This window comes from Schistocerca piceifrons, chromosome X (assembly GCF_021461385.2).
Source record: "Schistocerca piceifrons isolate TAMUIC-IGC-003096 chromosome X, iqSchPice1.1, whole genome shotgun sequence".
NCBI lineage: Eukaryota > Metazoa > Arthropoda > Insecta > Orthoptera > Acrididae > Schistocerca > Schistocerca piceifrons.
The window spans coordinates 614,382,765-614,404,050 of NC_060149.1; the positions used below are offsets into that span (position 1 = coordinate 614,382,765).

The 21,286-nt window shown below is 39.1% G+C and overlaps 1 protein-coding gene across 2 annotated transcripts in view; it reads right to left on the reverse strand.

The window, feature by feature from the left end:
* The window catches only part of LOC124721110 (26S proteasome non-ATPase regulatory subunit 2), a 124,232-nt gene extending 108,588 nt beyond the window's left edge, over positions 1-15,644 (reverse strand). For both annotated transcript variants that reach the window (XM_047245928.1, XM_047245927.1), the window contains exons 1-3: positions 15,457-15,644; positions 10,535-10,591; positions 5,480-5,769 (exon numbers count right to left, since the gene is read on the reverse strand). In XM_047245928.1, the coding sequence (XP_047101884.1) occupies positions 5,480-5,769; positions 10,535-10,591; positions 15,457-15,534 (425 nt within the window). In that variant the 5' untranslated portion in view covers positions 15,535-15,644. The remainder of the gene's footprint in view (positions 1-5,479; positions 5,770-10,534; positions 10,592-15,456) is intronic.
* Positions 15,645-21,286: the final 5,642 nt, after the last annotated feature.

Here is a 21,286-nt window from a genome sequence, read left to right on the forward strand (position 1 = left end):
AGGAAATTTTGGATAAAAAACAGGAGTGGGCCTCAGATACCCCACTCATATAATGTGGCAAGGATATGATCACCACCAGGTCATGTCATATGCTTTTCATAAATAAAAAGAAACGGCAACCAGGTGTTGGTGTCTGGAAAAGGCTGTTTGGATGGCAGACTCGAGGGACACAAGATTATCAGTGGTAGAGCAACCCCGGCAGAAGCTGCCCTGACATGGAGCCAGTAGGCCACACGATGCAAGGACCCAACCCAACTGCCAACACAACATACGTTCCAGCAGCTTACAAAGAACGTTGGTGAGGCTGATGAGCCGATAGCTATCCACATCAAGCGGGTTTTTACCAGGTTTGAGCACCGGAATGATGGGTGTTCTCCCGCCATTGCGATGGAAAGACACCATCGCACCAGATCCGGTTTTAGATGACGAGGAGATGTCACTTGTAGTCAGACGAGAGATGTTTAATCATCTGACTGAGGATCCGATCTGGCCCAGGAGCTGTGTCGGGGCAATGTGCAAGGGCACTGAGGAGCTCCCACTCCATAAATGGAGCGTTATAGGGTTCACTGAGGTGTGTAGTGAGCAAGAGGACTTTCCCTTCCAACCACTGTTTGAGAGTGGGAAAGGCTGGGGGCTAGTTCTCCGACGCGGAGGCACAAGCATAGTGCTCAGCAAAGTGCTCGGTAATTGCGTTTGCGTTGGAAGATAACATGCTAGTGGTGCTAACGCCGGGAGCACCTGTTGGGGTCTGGTACCCGAAAACACATTTGATCTTTAACTATATATGAAGGTAGTGTCTGTTCCCGAAAGAACAGATACCATTGATGACCGTGCAGCTTATCTAGAATGAAATGATAATTAAATTGACACACTAGTTGAAAACAGGCTTTGATATACATCATTGGGCAAATGTTGAAAATGTGTGGCCCGACCGGGACTCGAACCCGGGATCTCCTACTTACATGGCAGACGCTCTATCTATCTGAACCACCGAGGGCACAGAGGGCATTACACCTGCAGGTACTTATCCCTTGCATGCTCCCCGGGTTCAAGTCCCAGTCAGGGTACACATATTTTAACATGTCCCCAATGATGTATATAAACGCCTGATTGCAGTTAGGGTGTTGATTTAATTATCATCACATTTGATCTTCATCTAGACTTGGGAAGGTGACGTATGGTAACCAATGGTTGAGACATATCTCTCCCAACACTCCTGCTTCCGTTGCTTGATAAGTTGGTGAACACGGGCACGGAGCCGTTTAAAGGCTATGAGGTGCACCAGGGAAGGGTGTCGCTTATGCTGCTGTACAGCTCACCGCCGCTCCTTAATTACTTCAGCGACTTGCGGCGACCACCAAGGGACTGCACAGAATTTGGCACGATATCCCTCAGGAGGACATCCAACAACTCAACCAATCAATGCCAAGCTGAATAACTGCTTGCCTAAGGGCCAGAGATGGATCAAAGTATTATTAACTTACTCAATTTGTGAATCTCTCTCCATTTTTTTTCTGAAATTGTAATCATTTGTTTGTTTATTCACATATATCACATCTACCAATTTCTGTCGCATTTGGATAATTCCTTCATGGTGCATCTTTTTGTTTCTTTTTGTCTTAGAATGTATGTGTTAAACAATTAAACATTATGTGAATTTACAGAACATTATTACATCCTGCTGAGCACATATACGAGGTGCGACAATAAAGTAATGAGACTGATTTTCTTTGCAAGATGTGGCAACTCTGCCGGCTTGTGTAGGCACAATAACTTTGACCTTGGTCTATAAGCTGCTTCTAGTCCAAACGGCACACTGATGCAACTGCTCAATCGTGAGTTGTGCTGTAATAAGTTAACACGTGTTTGTGTCTCTGGTCACGAAAGTGGAACCGCATAATATTGCGCAACGGTACGCCATTTCTTTTTGCGTTAAATTGGGTGAAAACACAACGACAACTTACAGTAAGCTTCAGAAGGCTTTTGGAGAGGAAGTTATGTCAAGAGCTCAAGTTTTTCGTTGGCATAAAATGTTCAGTGAAGGCAGAACGAATGTCGAAGATGAAGACCGCAGTGGATGACCATCAACCTCACGGACAGATGTCAACTTGGTCAGGATGCATGAACTCGTACGATCTGATTGAAGATTATCCGTGAAAATGATTGCAGAAGAACTGAACATCAATCGAGAAATGGTTTGTCTAATAATAACTGAAGATCTTGGTATGAGAACAATTTGTGCAAAAATGGTCCCCAAAAATCTCACACCACAACAGCGAGAAACACGGAAAAATGTGGCAGCCGATCTGTTACAGAAAATGGAAATCAATCCAGAATAGTTGAGCCGTGTTATCACTGGTGATGAAAGTTGGTTTTTTCAGTACGATCCAGAGACAAAATGCCAAAGTTTGCAATGGTGCTCAAAGGGATCACCCAGACCAAAAAAAGCTTGCATGTCACAGTCAAAAGTGAAATGCATGCTTGTGTGCTTCTTTGATTACAAGGGAATTGTTCATAAAGAGTGGTTGCCTCCTGGACAAACAGTTAACCAATATTATTACAAAGAAATATTAGAAAGACTTTGTAAAAGAGTTCTTCATGTCCATGCCAACATTGCTGATAATTGGATTCTGCAGCACGATAATGCGCTATCCCATATTGCTCTGTCAGTACAGCAATTTTTAACCTCAAAACAAATTTCAGTACTACCACAGCCACCTTATTCACCAGATACCAACTCTGTGCGACTTTGTTCTATTTCCAAGAGTCAAAACAGCAGTCAAGGGACACAATTTTCAAGCAACACTAGATGTCCAAAAAGTGGTGACGAGCGTCTTGGAGGATATTACAGAAGATGAGTTCCAGAAATGTTACCATCAATGGCAGAAATGCTGGAAAAAGTGTGTGCAATCAGAAGAGTAGATGTTAAGCAGTTTTTATATATAATTAGAACGTAACACGAGAATCAGTTTTATTTACTGAGATACTGATGACAAGCTAGAGTCAAAATCCTTGCAAGAGATCGACTTTTTTGTATTACAATCCCCCATTCCATTAGCAATTTAGTTGATTACTGCTCTCCTATATTTTATACAATAAATTTGTGGTAAATAAATTTTGTCACTTCATTAGTCAATGACTTGCCATTAGATTGTGCGCTGTTACTGTTTGTAACTCTGAGGCATGGTTCCCACTGAGGCAATACAATACATGATACGATATGCAATGTGACTCATCACAATACAATACAAAAGCAACCCCCTATTGTGAAGTGTGTAGAGAAGTAGTTTAAGCAACTTAATTGGTTCACACTGGGATGACAGTGATACAACGGAGACATGTATATCTATCGTATCACCAAGAGCAACAGGGAGTGCTGGTTGCTCCACAAAACTGTATTATAAAACACAAAGTTTGAGTCATCTTTATGTAAATGAAGCAAAGCCACACCCATCTCTTTACTTAATTTTTCTGGAAAGCTTTTACTTTCTGTGTGAAAACTAAAAATCAGAGGTTTTAGACTCACATGCATTCTCTGCTACACAGGGTTTCTCATTTGATTCTAAGGAAACTACTTAAACTACTTCGTAAAAAAAAAATTCATGTTATAGTCCAACATGACAACATGGTAATGAACTGCTTTTCTTTTCGCTGTTGCCCATAGTTATTGCAATACTTCACAAATACTGTAAGTAAACTATAGGGAATATTTTGAAAAGCTTGCTGTGGTGTATGTTGTCACTGAACAGTTTACGTTTGGTGGGTTTTAGGTCATGCACTGCTGTGTACAAAATATATCAAATATATCAAAATTGTTTTTAACAGTGGAAGGAGAGTGATAGCTCTTTCCATCCTCAAGCAAATAAGTGAGATATACTGGAAGTTGTCCACGACTAAGATGGCAGCTATACACTATGCGCTACACGCAAGGCTACTTCCTCCTGCTACGCTGTCGATACAAACCAAAGCTGGAAATGAAAAGACACAGGGAGTCATCACCTGATGATACTGACTGGATGTTTTTTCAGTCTACGCTCCCTGATTCCAGGAAACTTTGTGATCAGAATAAAATAAATCTGAATGCTAAATTCCTGTTACTTCTGAATGAGCAGCTAGACAAAGCTGAGGACCCACTGGGATTTTCTTAACACCATGAGGTTCTTCCATTTCTTCAAACACACTGCTTACCTCTAAGCAGCATTCACCACCCACTGGTATACCATTGATGGTGACTGATCCCATTTCAAGTCCAGGATTTCTTCTGAATGTTCTCCAGGCTGGATCATATGCTACTTTGTGAAATTGAAAATACCCTCCCAGCAAAATTAATTTGTAACCATTATATATGTATAACACTGAATCAAGTATCGTTCTATGTGGTCTTACAGAAAACAAAACTTTTAATGGCAGCTTTTTTAACACCATTCACACACTTTCACCAACTTACCTTATTGTAACGAGCAGGTTCTCAGCAGGAGAAATAGCAAGTCAAAAATTTGTGTGCTGCACTGTCGGAGAAGCTAATACTGGTTGCTCCAAAAAGTGCCTGGATGCATTCTGTGGAATTTCTGTTCATGTTGAGTGACCTCACAGCCAAACTATGTTTAGTATTTATAATTTATAGCACTGTATGAGTGTACCCAGTACTTTCTTTTATTTTTTTAGTGTTTTGAGACTTAAATAATGATAAATCACAGTAATGTTCTCTTCAGAAGAGCTCATGATCGCAAGTGAAACCGAAATGTGATTTGTGTTGTCTTGTCTGTTGTATCATGAGTTGCATTGTGTATCATATCACTTATTGTATCTTCCCAGTGGGAACATGAGCATTGCACCGATAAGCATCATGCAACCTTTACTGCAACATGTCACATAACATATCATATAGCCTCAACGCAAACCATGCCTAAGAAATTTCCTTTACTTGTGGAACAAACTTAAAGCTTGCTACTCAGTACACTTATAGTGATTATCATCAATAAATTCGGACTTCACCTATTATGAATTTCCATACAACATCCTTCCTGTCCTTTAAAAGCTTTGCAAATAATACTTCCATCATAAATAAATCATATAATACATTTCACTGGGTTAACTCCAATATTTTTTGCTGTTGTATGTGTTCCAAACAGTAGTGTAAGTATCAAACATTTGTAAATGGTATGACTGCACAGATCCCAATAGCTACACAAGACACATCAATCTTCACTGCAGGAAGGAAGATAAAGGATTCTTCCCAGCATTTACAATCATTTAGAAAACTTTGGAAAACCTAAGTCTGGAAAACATCACAGGAATTTGACTCCAGCTCATCTGGAATGCAGATTCAGTAAAGCAAACACTGCACAAGCTCCCTAAATTTTTTTCTGCACGACTCTATTCCATTATACAAAGATTGAAACTTTGTTCCTCATAATTTTTACACTTTAGCAATTGGGAACCACTGTCAAGCTCCTTAATACTATCAAAATGCAATTACCTTACATATTCATGACCCCAATCACCAATTTCACAAACAGATCCAAGTAGCCTATACTTAAGACATTCAGTCTTATCTCCAGTAACTGTCATCGCTAGCACTGATATCACATCAGCGCAAAATTCTTTTGTCTTCTGGTCTTTAATTTTATCATATACAGTCTTCATTGCTTCAAAATGTTGCCTCATAAATTTCAGAGGTTTTGGAACACTGGTCATTGATGTGGTTGATGCTTGAATCTGGCTCCTCAAGCTCTCTAGAGCAGGCAAGTACTGAGTTTCATCATTGTCCTGCAACAGATGCACAGTAAAATTAACAAAAAACAGCAGATGATGATTACTCAGAATACCTGCAAAGTAAGTTACCACTGTACAAACTGAATAAGTGCCAGTTGCAACTAGAGATAATTTAAACATTGTGTTTAATTTGTGCAAAACAATAACGAGCATTACATAAATTAATTTGAATTTCCCACTGGTATTCGGTAAAGCATGGTAAGAATAATAGGCAGTCATATACATAAAAGGAAACAGCAGACAGTGTTTGGGATTTTAAGGTTCCTTCTGCAGTGCCAAACAAGGACTAACAGTCTGTAAAAGAAAGAGTTTGCAAAACAGCTCAATGGAAAAACTAGCTATAGCAAACCTGCAGCAAGAAAGAGATCATATACAACATGACAAGAAAAATGATAAGAACAGTTACTAGGATAATTAAAGAGCACAACAGAAGCCTCAGGCTATACTATTGTTATGTCTGTCTCCGCAACCACAGTCAGTTTGCTGGCAAGGAATGCGGGAGAGAGGGGTGGCAGGTATTCGGGCCAGGCATGTGATGCATGGGTGCTGAAGCTAGTAGGATAGATGACACAAAGATGTGAACTGGAAGGGAATTATAAGATAGAGGAAGGGGAAACTATTGGGTGGAGGGTGTGGGTACAGTGGGTTAACGGAGATTGAGGCCAAGAAGGTTATGGAAGGGAAGGATGTTTTGCAAGGATAATTTCCATCTGGGTAGTTCAGGAAATCTGGTGGTGGAGGGAAAGATCCAAATGGCACAGGTTGTAAAGTAGCCATTAAAACTGAGTGTGTTGTGCTCAGCTGCATGTTGCGCCACTGGGTGGTTAACTCTGCTTTTGGCCATAGTTTGGCAGTGGCCATTCATTCTGTTGAACAGCTGGTTGGTTGTCATACTGACATTTAAAACAGCACAGGGATTGCAGCAGATCTTGTATATGACATGATAGCTTTCTCAGATGCCTTTGCCTCTGATGGGGTAGGATAAGTGTGTGACTGGACTGGAGGAGGAAGTGCCAGGAAGGTGGATTGCGGTCTTGCACCTGGGTCTTCCACGGTGAGTGAAAGTGGCTCTGGCATGGACTGGGATGTTGTGTAGGTCAGATGGGCAATGGAATACTATTTCAGGAAGAGTGGGAAGGATTTTGGCTATGATTGTGACCAAAAATAAAGTTGACGTAGCAGATTTCAATGGCTGCTTCACATCGCGGGCTGTCTGGATCCTTTCCTCAACAGCTAGCTTTTCTGAACTATGCAGATGGGAGTTATCTCCTTTGACACCTTAATCCTCCTGGCCCCAGTCTCTCTTAACCGACTGTGCCCACATCCTCCACCCAACAGTTTCCCCTTCCTTTGTCTAATCACCCTCTCCCAATCCATGTCGTGACATCATCATCTTCATCTACCACGTGCCACTCCCTACTGGCTCCCGCACTTGTGCATTATATGCCCAGACCATACACCTACCACCCATTACTCCCATATTCCTAGCCAGCAAACCGGCTGCCTCCCACTAAGCCACCAGTCACCCACCACCACCCTCTCCTCCTTCCTCCCTCTTCACTCCCCCGCTACCTACACCACCCAACACAGCACCCACACTACCTGAAGTCTTAGTACTCTGTGTGTGTGTGTGTGTGTGTGTGTGTGTGTGTGTGTGTGTGTGTGTGTGTGTGTGTGTGTGCGCGCACGGTCTTATTTATTCCTAAGTTATTTATATTCTACCAGAACTTATATACATATATAGACACACACACACACACACACACACACACACACACACACACACACACACACACACAGGGTGTTACAAAATGGTACGGCCAAACTTTCAGGAAACATTCCTCACACACAAAGAAAGAAAATATGTTATGTGGACATGTGTCCGGAAACACTTACTTTCCATTTTAGAGCTCATTTTATTACTTCTCTTCAAATCACATTAATCATGGAATGGAAACACACAGCAACAGAACATACCAGCGTGACTTCAAACACTTTGTTACAGGAAATGTTCAAAATGTCCTCCGTTAGCGAGGATACATGCATCCACCCACCGTTGCATGGAATCCCTGATGCGCTGATGCAGCCCTGGAGAATGGCGTATTATATCACAGCCGTCCACAATACGAGCACGAAGAGTCTCTACATTTGGTACCGGGGTTGTGTAGACAAGAGCTTTCATAAATGAAAGTCAATAGGGTTGAGGTCAGGAGAGCGTGGAGGCCATGGAATTGGTCCGCCTCTACCAATCCATTGGTCACCAAATCTGTTGTTGAGAAGCGTACGAACACTTCGACTGAAATGTGCAGGAGCTCCATCATGCATGAACCACATGTTGTGTCGTACTTGTAAAGGCACATGTTCTAGCAGCACAGGTAGAGTATCCCATATGAAATCACAATAATGTGCTCCATTGAGCGTAGGTGGACGAAACCAAAATGAGCTCTAACATGGAAATTAACCGTTTCCGGACACATGTCCACATAACATCTTTTCATTATTTGTGTTTGAGGAATGTTTCCTGAAAGTTTGGCCGTACCTTTTTGTAACACCCTGTATATATAATCAGTTACATCACTTTAATTATTTGTAAAAACTTTTGTTACTCATCAAATGACCACCTTGTCACCTTTACCCTTTGTTTGGAGCACAACACAACTGTGCATCTCACCACTTCTGTATATTACAGTACAGGAAGTTAATATGCAGTACAACAGTAAGCATATTCCAAAATTAATGTGTCAGAAATTGGCAAGGAAAAGGAACACTTTATCACTTTCAAGGAGATTACATTATCTGAGTTTGTTTTAGCAAGGAAAATCAGAATGTAGGCACATTCAATGTAAATGACATATTACTCACAAGGTACCAAACAGTGGGTATTTGATATCACCAATGAGGAGACTTGTTTCACAGAACTGTATGGTAAGGCCACAAAAAAGACATCAAAAGTAAGTATTATTTCTGCATTAAGAGTCCAAAACAAGCTCCAGAAACTTAGCTGTCACAACCCCCAGGCAACATCAAAATCTCCGGTCACCACAAAAATTAGTTAGCATGACAAACATTGTGCCTAGATCATGTGCCATTGTCTAATCATTGTAATACACTTAGATGCGACATCTTGTACTAGTTTCCAATAACAAGTAAGGTTTATGTATGTAAGACAAAGAAAGTAGCTTATGCACCAAACTGCATATTTCCTACCATTAAACTTGCAGACAAGTTTGCTGAAGTCATAGACTACACTTTCAGGGGATTCAGCTAGTACTTTCTTTACTTTAAACTTACAAACAACAGTCAATTACACTTTGCAATACTGATTGTTACCTACCAAAAATGATAGTGCCCAACCATACCATTATTTTCAGCTATACAGTTTGAAGTGTGTCAACACCACCCCTGGCCTGATAAATGATCCAAATTGAACATTACACAGCATTTTTGGTTGTCTTTGTAGTGCAAAATCTAGGGCATATTTCTTTCCCACATTATAATCAATGGATGTTTCACTCTGACAAATGTTAAAAAAAGGTCCCACGAGTCAATTGATATGGTTCTTCTGTTGCAATTATGTGATGGTTTACACGTGGTTACAGCACATCAAGGTGACCCAGTAATGTGTTAACCATGCCCTCCCTGACTGTATATCTCATAATTGGAAATTGCCACACTGTTTTACAACTGAACCTGGTTAAAGTGCACTTATGGTGATGCGGCTCTTGTGTTGCATACTGATGATGGCAATTTGATGACGTTGGTCTTAGCAAAATGTGTGATAGTACATGGTAGCGAATGAGAATCACTTAATCTAATTCCTTTCAGCACAAGATATGACTTGATTATATTGTTTTCAATACAGAGAGCACCAGAATACTTGTTAGTCATCTGGTTATTGTGAATTTTTAGGTTGCTACTTCTTATCATCATCATCATCATCATCATCATCCTCAGGATTTCCTTCAAGCGAGCCAGGTAGGAACTTTGTGAATGAATGCTTACTAATTTTTGTATTTCTTTGGAGACTGGAAAAAATTACATATGCCGACACATTCATCTGTAGTCAAGCCTGAGGCCTAGGTTAGGTTGGAATGTGACAATGTGTTTGTGAGCTGACAATGTCAACAAAATGAATAGTAGAAAACTAAATGAGCTGACAGACTAGCCTGTAGTGTAGCATAGGGCATATGTTATGATGGAATGTGACTGTTTGGTTGAGAATTAGCAAAGGCAATGAATGTGAATGGAAGAAAACTAGATGTGTGGACAGTGCAACCTGTAGTGTAACCCGTGGCCTAGGTTACGTTCGAACTTATTAATTTTCATGTGAGTTGGCAAAGCCAATGAATTTCAATACGAAAAAATAATTGCTGTAATCGAGATATACATTAGTCACTGCAATTACCTACTTGTATGTCTTATTTATAATTTTGCTGAAAATTCCAATGATGTGGTTACTTTTTAACCTAATAGAACAAAATATGAGCTACATTTATTTACAAACAATAGGAAATTATGAAAAAGATTCTCATTGACTATCTACATTTGACTTGTGATTCGTAGCAATACCTTTCCGTGATTTATCATTACCAATAGCAGTACACTTTAAAAGCACATTTACCAGTGAAACCTCCGTTCATTCATAAGAGAGGAAAAAAGTGGTTTTTGTGGAGATTGAAAGGCACATGAAAGAGCATTTTACTTATTAATATATGATAAAGCATAGTTACTTTGACATAGAAATATAAAATTTACTTACCAACAGTTTTTCTACCAGCAAGTTAAGTTCTTCCTGCAATTGCTTGTCTTCTTCGGACTACAAACAAACAGAGAAAATTCTAAGTATGCAGAATGCTCTGCAAAAACACCAATACATATTATGCAAATAAGTAACTCTGTAGCACTACTCTAAAAAACATCTTCCAAGTTGGCCTATTAAATGAAAAATAAATTTCTCTAATAAAAATGTGATTGAAATGTAACAGTATTAACTAAAGCGTAGATCTGTCAATTACCACAAATGATATAATTGCAAAAAGGCTTAATGGACACTGCAAGTAAACTCATGGTAGGCCTATACTTCACTATAATGCTAAAAGTACAGGAACAAACACAGTGAAAAGTGTGTTTACACATACTCGAGTCAGCATTTACTCTACACAAATAGATAATAGCTTAACACAAAATTATATCAGTCACCGAAATTGAGGATATACCGTAAGTTTTTTTTGCATATGGTACTTAAAGACGTTAAAGGTACGAGAAAAGAAAATACAAGAGGTTAGAATATGTTGAGAAGACAATGTCTGCCTGGAAGCAAATTATGACAGAGTAAATAACAAACAGCAAACCAGATGGAAGAAGATAATAATGAAAAAATAAATGCAAATGAAACCGCAAAACTGTCAGCTTTTTACATACACCTTTATCTATAAGAAGAACATTGCAATAATACTGTAGGGGTCAACAGAAGCGTCCGATCCCACGCGTCGCCTTTGACCCGTGACGTAAGGGTGTTGTCATGTGTGACGTCATGACGGCGCGGAGTTTGGTTTGTGAGTGTGGCGTGTTTGTAGATGTCGTCGTGTTGTGGTTTGTTGTGCTCTCTGGTGGTATGTTCAAAGTTTTCGTTTGTGTGGTGTAATGGGCTCAGTTTGCTTTTGCTCATTATCCAGAATTGTTCGAGTGTCGGCTGTGTTTGTAGTGGAATGCGTTTCAGTGAGTTAACGATTTTGTGTGAAGGTTAATTTAGTGTTGTTTGCTGAACATCGTGTGGTAATTTTAGTAAAATTAATCGGTTGTTGTTTTTGTTCAGGAATGGATATGACGGATAAAATTAACAGTGCGCAGGTCAAGGGAAGTGTTCGATCCCAATGTGCGGCTTTGTATGTTGATATTGGTATCGGAGATGTTTTAAAACTATATAGGCCAAGGGAAGTGTATGGTCCTAATTTATGGGATCGGGAGCTGCTGTTGAGCTATATAGGTCAAGGGAAGTGTCCGATTCCAGATGATATTGTGTTTAGTGGTTTTGTATGGGGGTGGGTGTCTAAATTTGTTTATATTTAGTTTGTCCCCACCCAAAAACCCCCTATTTCCCGTGCTTGTCCCGTTAGTGTCATTAGGCTTTTTGTGGAACGTGTGTGTGTATGTGTTTGTTTTTCGATGTATTTTCGTCCTCATAATGTGTACGTAACGACTTTATATGCGTCATATTGGAATCGTGGTTTATGGTCGTTTCCGCCATACTTGTGACGTCATGGATCAAAGCAGACGGGTGGGATCGGATGCTTCCGTATTTCCTACTGTACTGAAAAAACTGCCTTCAAACTAATATTTCAAAATGATAATAATTGTCTCTAACAATTAAGATTCTTTGGGACATCAGTATGGAAAGATGTATACTACGTTATTAAGTACTTTCTATTGGTCACGAATAATGCTAAACACTGAACATCGCATAACAATAAACTAGATAAGTGTATAACAAATTAAAAAATGCTGAATGTAAAACAAGACAACTTCTACAAAGAAATTTTAGGCAAATCACATGGACTTTGGGTTAAGATGGTGTATGAATGAGATATGGGCCAGAGAGAGCCAGTTGTTCTCATTCTAGTTGTTTTGTTTGGCATATTAGATCTTCATCCCATAATTTTAATGACTAGTAGTATGACAAGATATATTACCCCTTGATACAGTGACCTTCAAACACAAAGCATACCAAGAGTGCAGGAAGCAAGCATTGCAAAGGTAGCACAGAAAGGAAGTAAGTAAGGAAGATTGGGTTTAACATTCCATTGACACTGAGGTCATTGGAGATGGAGCACAAGCTCAGACTGTGTCAAGAATGGAGAAGGAAATCAGCTGTGCCTTTTAAAAGGAACCATCCCGACATTTGCCTGGTGCGGTTTTGGGAAATCATGGAAAACCTAAATCTGGATGGCCGCACACAGGTTTGAACAGTCGTCCTCCCAAATGCACGCCCAGGCAGTAAAGAAACAGTTGTCTGTGTTCTATGTAAAGTCACATAAATATTTTATTTGAAACATTAAATAATATCAGCAGCTGATTAGTGCAAAAGAGAAATAGTGGCTTTTGTCAAAGCCACTTTCGTATCAACCCAAGTACAACAGGCCTAGTTGAAACTGTTTATTAGTTAGTATATATTGCAGAAGTAGCGACCAGCAATTTCTTCTACCAATCAATGAATAATATGGGCTAAAGTGCACTTATGATATTGGCAGTTCTTGCATTGTGTGTGGATACTGGCTATTTGTTGACACTTGTCAGAGCTAATCAGATGCCTTCTACCAATCTGGTTACTATGAAATTTAAGCTTTCTTAGTGATTTTAGTAGTCCTTTGGTGACTGTAAAGACCAAGATGTGCCAAGAGACAGACCTGTGGTGAAGCCTGGAGCCTCAGTTACATTGGAATGTGATAATTTGTTTGTGAGTTGGTGAAGCTAATGAATATGAAAGCAAAAACCCTGGTTGTGGTGACAGACTGACCTGTTTCACAGCTCGAGGCATAGGTTATGTTGGACTGTGACAGTCTGGTTGGGAGTTGGCGAGGTCAGTGAATGTGAAAGTCAAAAAGCATGATTGTAGTGACAGACTGATTTGTAGTTTAGCCCGAGGTCTAGGTTAGGTTGGAATGTGATAATTTGCTTGTGATATGGTGAAGCCAATGGATCTCAACACAAAAATATAGTTACCACAGTAGACTGACAAGTAGCGTAGCCTGAGATATACATTAATCATTACAATAACCTACATGTGTGTTCTTTCCGATTTTGCCAAAAACTCTGATGATTTGGTTACATTCTAACCTTACGGAACAAAATACCAGCCAAATTTATTTACAAACCATAGGCAATTGTGAATGAGAAGCTCAGTGGCTATCATTCATCTCACTCGTGATTTGACACATTGACTTCCCACAACTCACTGTGCGAACCATTACCAACAGCAAAACACAATGGAAATGCCACACTTTTACCATAATTTGACATTTTCCATCTGAAAGCACATCTTCATGTGGAGCTTTATGTATGGATTAACAGAACAGCTGAGTGAGTGACGCAATGAGGGCAATGGAGTATAAACAGTGTCTCAAGAATTAGTTACAATACTGTTGTAACGTAAGTGTAGTGTATTACACCTTTAATTTGGTATGTCATTAAAGCATAGTAAAGCTGTCCTCAAATGCAAGTGTGTTTTCAATCATGCTTTGCTTTATTCGGAACGATCCAACTACGTGTATCATGCCCTTGCTTCCTTTGGGATCTAAACAGGTCCACCTTGCTAATTATTGGGGAAACCACAGGTTAACAAGCAGTTTCTCACATTAAAGAACCATTGTCAGAGGTAAAACAAGCAACAGAAGATCCAGTAAGAAGCCAAGTAGCCGACCAACTGAGGACTGAACCCTCGATCACCGAGCAATTCACTCTTCATACATGTCGCTAAGAAATGACTGTTACCCATTGTAAGTTCAACTGTACGTACCATTCTAAGACAAGTAATTAGCAAACACGCAAATGGTGCAATGTTTCTGAATGACCATTTACCACAAACACAGCTACGGAAAGGTACCAACAAGATAATATCATAAAAGCCTGGCTTTGTAGTTAAGTGGCACACTACAAACCCAAAGGTTCAGGCTTCCATTTTCAGTTTGTCTTACAAATTTTATCTGTCACTTAATATTTTCTTCGACTCTAATAAACACTTGTGTATGCAGAAAATACAGAGAGTTCATGTCAGACTGTTGGTCCATCTTTAACTGACTGGTAGGTAAGATGTCAGGAAGACAATGACATACAACAGGACCAAGCCTAGTAAAAGCACTGTGGCGAGCTCAAACCAACTTCAAGGTTGAGGGCAGCTTTGCATTACAGAAATAATGATTTACAAGATGCTTTAACAAAACGGTTTAAATGCACAAAATGTAAGGCACAAACACGAGCCATACAATTAAGCACAGTCATTTTCACAGATTGTGATGAGGAGTCGATATGAACTCCAGAAGGCTTATTAATGGCGGGGGATTATTTCTTGTAAAGAACTGGAGCTATTCGGCATTGCAGCAGTGTACAAACTACCTTGACATTCATATGATGAAATTACAATAACTCACGAAAACACAATTCTGACTTGCCAGGAAGGTATTTTCATCCCACTGCTCCCGAATATGCATCCAATAAAACACACACATTATTGATGTAGTGGCATTTATAACATATCAATTATATCATTGCTTAAAAAAAAAAGAAGCAACAGAAGTAACGACTGCTCTGCAGCCGTCACTGCGTTCCATCACCTGATTAACCTACTTTTTAACGTGGAATAATCCTACTTAGGCTATTGAATATTAGTGAAACCATTGCCCTAATGGTGTCATCTGCAGCTGAACACTGTTATAAGTATTGGAATTTCTCTAATTCTCTGTACTAGCTGGCGCAGAATACAACGAATAGTGATATTACTTATCACAAATATTGGGATCCATCAGTATTTAACACAGGAAAGAATAGGGATGAAATGCATTAGTATTACGTTCAATAATCGAAAAAGTGCCACATGCTCATTACTGATGTAATATATCACTTAAATACTCTCGATAAATGGTACAGCACATGCTATACACAACCGAAAAATATAAAACTGTCGCTCACCAGTTCGGCTGTTTCTTCTTCTGGTTTCTTTTCTTGCTCCTCCTTCGTACCTTCCGTCATTGTTACGTCGTCAGGCATTATGCTACAGTTTATTTACTAACTCACAACAAAAGATAAACAATATCACGACATATTACGCCAGTCATTACCCGCAGAGTGTATAGTAGTATACCATACCAACGTTGGCTTCAAAGATATTCAGATTGCCATAAAGATATTCATCCAATGTTATACGGCAAACTGACGCTTTTGTGGTTGTCCACAGGCTCAACATGTTTTGAGAATAAAATCATGGTCAATGTAGGCTGTATTGTTTTTATTATCTGTGTGATTGGCCAATTTCAACCGTGGGTCATTTTCAAGCACGTATTTTCGTGCTTCATATTTCAATTAATCGCAAGATAATGAATAGAATACGGCCTACTTGGACCCTGTCGTTACTCTCAAAACAAAGGGTAGTTTGCTGTGGAACAGAAACAAAATTTCCTTTGGAAGATGGAAACTTTTACGTAATTTGTAATCAAGTATTCTAACCCTGCAATAGGCACTCCCTGAATAGTTACGAGGTCGGGCGCGTGGGGGACTCCTGTTCACCTTTAAGTTTTATTAATTACTGATGGAAACGATTATCAAATGTTCTTTAATTGTTTGTTCTATCTTTGTATATGTAGGGGGGATGGAAATAAATAAAAAACATTTTAATAATTTATTTCGGAGACAGTTAACACGTATGCTATGCAAATGAGCCAAACAGATCCGCCTTTTACATTTATGACAACTTTTTCTAGCTGACCTGTCTTTCTGCCGTCCACACTTCTAGCAATGTCCTTATGGAACCTTCTCTTGTGGTGTAACTGTTGAATTTATGCCCAGTGGAATACGTGCATGCCGCCACAATTTAATGGGAATTTGAGAGATAGCAGATCTGTGCTGAATATGAGCTTTGATCACTTTGCGGACCAACCTCTACAGAAATTCCGATCTTCTCACTGATTTAGGTGTTCTCGGATTTGCTCAGCATGTGCACAGTGTACTCAGAGCAGAGACATTAAGTAAATTGTAGAAAACAACCATAGACCACCTGTGAGTGTTTCGTCACTCATCATTTTTTTTAATTACAGGTAATTGAACAACAATATCAAGTCCCAACTTTGTCGTATTGTAAAAAAATTACAATTTATTGTTTCAGTTAATCGTCTGTATCTTTATCAATGGTATCATTATGGTATAATGTAGATACCGAGAGAAATCTTGATTAACTTTAGGGAAGAATGAAATTAGGCTACAATTCTCTTGGAAGCCAAACAACGAAGAATATTGAGTTCTTTGCTTATTTTGTAGAAACCGCTTGGGGACCTACTTCTTGTTTTTTCTGAGTGTTCCAATGAATGTCAGTACCCTGCCTTCTAGTCGCTTCTTAGTCACTGGTAATCTGCTGAACCAGTAGTCACCAGTAATGTTACAGTGAGAGCCGCTGAGAGATTCCACCAATCTTATTAGTACATTTGTAAGAGGATACTTCGCTTGAAAGGACCCTCTGGCCAAGTGGCAACATAAGTTTCTAAATTAAAAGTATAGACAGTTACAGCATCTACCAAAGCAAGTGCCATACTGCCATATTTAGCCGGCCTTTTAGGAAGGTACTATTTGAATTGTCATTGTCCTCGAAAAGAAAGTAACTGTTCGTCGACAGTCAAATATTCACTTGGAACAAGGAGTTTTGAAAAAATTAAGAACAACAGTCTCAGAAATTTCTCTGATTGGGACTAATTTGTCAACTTCTTTTCAAAGAAGGAGAAGGAAATGAGACGACGCCGACTCCGAATTTTTATCCTGATTTCGCTTCTTAAAGGAAGCCATATTTCGTCCTTTCTATCCTGTTGGTGAGAAACTCGAGCGTATAGCAGGCAGGTGCCACTGTTTCCCTGTTTTCTTAAATAATTCTGTTTATTTGTAGTAGTAAGAGTTTGAGTTCAATACTTCATGGATTCCGTCGTGTTATTTATGTACATCAGGCACATTAAAATGATGATCTGTGTAAAAATAGTCTTGTTTATCTGGCATGTGTTACAATTGCTGCTGTAGTGGAAATGACTATTTCGTTTTATTTAGTATAAGTGCTACAATAGACTTATCCAGATCGAAAAATCGTGCCAGTTATGTGTACTATTTGTTTAACAGCTTTTTCTGTTTTATACAAAACATCGACTTTTCATGTTTTAAAATGTTTTGATAAAACGGTAGTGCCCGAATTTCACTCAGCCACATTTCATCAGTAGCAGAAAATACTGTTCCACACACTGTTTTCTATTGGGAATGCCCCTTTTTGTAAACACTATACCAGTGTCAGAAGAAATTTCCGCATCTTAGTGAAAATATTAGGATAACAGGTCTATTAATGCTACACAGCAACAAAATTGTCTCCCACCCACCAATATTCACTGAAGGCTGTGAATTATTTCTGTGTACTCAGGCTAACTTTAACACAGGAAAATTAAGTGGAAAGTCAGCAATAGAGCATAGCTGTTGTGCTTCTCAGTTATTATTATTATCCACAAAGCCCACTCATATATGCCATAAAATAATAACTACATATGAATATAAAGCAGGACAGGAATCTAATTACTGAACCTGCATAGTTGTAGCATATGGAAGGCATGCCTAGAATGCTATGTTTTTCACTTTCCTTGAAACTCAAGTAACTTTCAGTTTCCTCCTTTGCATCAAATTGCAGCTAGTTGAAGGTAACTTAAATTGAAATATCTTAATTTGTGGTTGTGTGAAGTATCAGTTTCCTGAAGTTTATGGCTAATTATGATTTTTTAATGTAACATGAAGTTTGATAGTACACTAATGTCCTGAATTCACTCAGGCATATCTATAGCAGAAAATGTTGTTCACTCTTATCACCCATTGGGACAACAACTTTCTGTTTATTAGTGAATGCTTCAGGGCAACAAAATTTTCCACCACTTAGTGTCATTCCTATAAACATGAAAATTATTTGTCCTTACTCAAGCTGAGTTTAACACAGTAAAATTATAGGAAAGTCAGTTTCTTCTAAGGAAGTTATAGCTGATACCTCTTGTATTTCACAGTTATTAGTTTTATCCTCGTTACCACATCCATATTTATCATAAAGTAATTGTAACCTTTGTGTTATGAGGACATAGGTACCATACCTGTCATTCAGTTAACAGCAATCTTTAGATTGTGAATCTACATAATCACAGCAGTGGAAGGAGTGGCTACCAAGTTATGTTTCTGAATTTCTCTTGGACTGTCTCATGTCATTCTTTTCTTTCTTTCAGAAATGACTATGTTCCATCAATGAACCAGCTACTATCGAAACTCAAATGGTTTGTCCCCAGTGTTTTCCTTCTGCCCACTGGAGACTTCATTGGTAATTGCAAGGGGACAGCCAGGAGGATTATGAAAAGGATATGTATGACACTGGACAACATGCACAAGAGACAGTTTTTTCTTAAAATTATTTCTGTTCTCTGATGTAATTAAATGAAAATAAAATTAACAAATGTATATAGGTTAACATTTATTTATTCTGCATGGAAAGTTTCCAATGCACACCGCAAATAGTGGAGCAGAGCCACTTCAATACCACTCATTTTTGACCCGTCACTTTCAATTTCAAGTTCAGCCCCACACACCTCCCCTCCCTCTCTCCTCTTCCAACTTCAGTAGGCCAATTGTGTGCCAAAATTAGATGTGAAAAAATCAAAGGGGAGTTGTCCTGTTGGCTGTCAGAGTTTTCCCTCTCCCACTTCTCTAACCTCCTACTGGCCCCCTCTCCCCCTCCCCCATTTCTCTAGACCAGTTGGTTGACTTCAAAATGTCGTGAAAGATGCAGTCACTACTTACCCAGGTACATCACTTGTGTTCTGTACCCCATAGTGGAAGGGTCATGAAGCAGAGATTTTCCAGAAAAAAAAGGGAATGGGAGCATTGTCCAAGTAGTTATTACCCAGTTACTCTGCTATAATGTATGATCCAGTTACTGTGAGGATACATAAACTAATTATACTAATCTTATCTTTAACAATTACCATAGGCATTGTTAAAATTACATTATGAAGGTGAATAGACAAAAATGGTAGTTTCCCTCCAAAATAACGTGTGACATTTGTTCCACTAACCTACCAAGCTATTTACACTGGTCCCATGTTTAACAGTCACCACAGACAATGCTAAAATTACACTGCGGAGATGTATAAAAAAGTACTGTTACCCTACAAAATAGTTGCTGTTAGACTAGTCCAGCTGACCTACCAAGTTCCACAATTACACTGATTTGGATATTAAAAGTCAGGCCAATTGACATATCTACACATGGCTTGTGACCATGCATAACATATCAATGAACAATCACACTATGTATATATATAAGTATCATGCTTAAAAAACACATATACACATATGTACTCTGTAGATCACTTTGGCATTTACACTTGGGGAAGGAAGTATCCAATTGACCTAACAATGTGGTCAGATTTATGATTTATAAGCATAATCATACTGGCAGTTACACTGATTCTGTGCATTGTAACAATGGGCACTATTGCTAACCCTGGCATTTACACTGTGTGGAAGGAACTGTCCTATTGACCTAAAAATGTGGTAAGATTTATGATTTTGTTAACAAAAACTCATTGCTGTCAAATCATCAGCATGGCTTCAGGCAATCTAGATCCACAACCACAGCACTCTATGAATATTTGCACTCCATTCTAAAAGCTGTAGATGAAAAGGAAATGGCTACTGAAATATTCTTGGACCTATCCAAAGCATTTGGCATTTTATATCATGGTATCCTACTATGTAAGTTGGAAAGAAAGGGAATTAGAGCTGTTCCAAAGAAATGAATTAGGTCATATCTTACTAGCTGCCAACAAAAAGTTGTTCTCAAACAACACACAATAGCTGAAAACATTTCAAGAAGAATAACATACATGTCAGAAAAAACTACCACCAAATATGATGTGCCACAAGGATAGACATTAGGTCCTATCCTCTTTCTCTTGTATGTTGATGACCTGAATGACAATGTCCATGCCAAACAGGAAACTTTATTTGCAGATGATACCAGTATTTTGATTACAGGGACAGACCAAAAAGACCTTCAGTTAACTACAGATGAATCACTGCTGGAGCTAACACACTGGTTTGAAAAAAAATAAACTTATAATTAACACTGGGAAAACGGTGGCCATGAACTTCCATATATTCCACTATAAACAACAAAATGAACACACATTGAAAATAAACAACAAAATTGTAAAATTAGTTGATGATGTTAAGTTCCTAGGAATGCATCTGCAGAGTGATCTCATGTGGAATGCACACATTAAAGCTCTTACAACCAAGCTACGGATACTAATCACAAACTGTAATAAAGAAATAGTAATACAGGCATATCACACACATTTCCAGTCAGCAATCCGATATGGAATAATATTTTGGGAGAATGCACCCTGTAGTCAACCTGTTTTCAAAACCCAGAAGCGAGCTATCAGAATCATCTGCAACATAAAGAGGCAAGGTTCATGTCGCTCTCTCTTTCCTACTCTAAAGATACTGAACCTTCCATGCCTATATACACTCCTGGAAATGGAAAAAAGAACACATTGACACCGGTGTGTCAGACCCACCATACTTGTTCCGGACACTGCGAGAGGGCTGTACAAGCAATGATCACACGCACGGCACAGCGGACACACCAGGAACCGCGGTGTTGGCCGTCGAATGGCGCTAGCTGCGCAGCATTTGTGCACCCCCGCCGTCAGTGTCAGCCAGTTTGCCGTGGCATACGGAG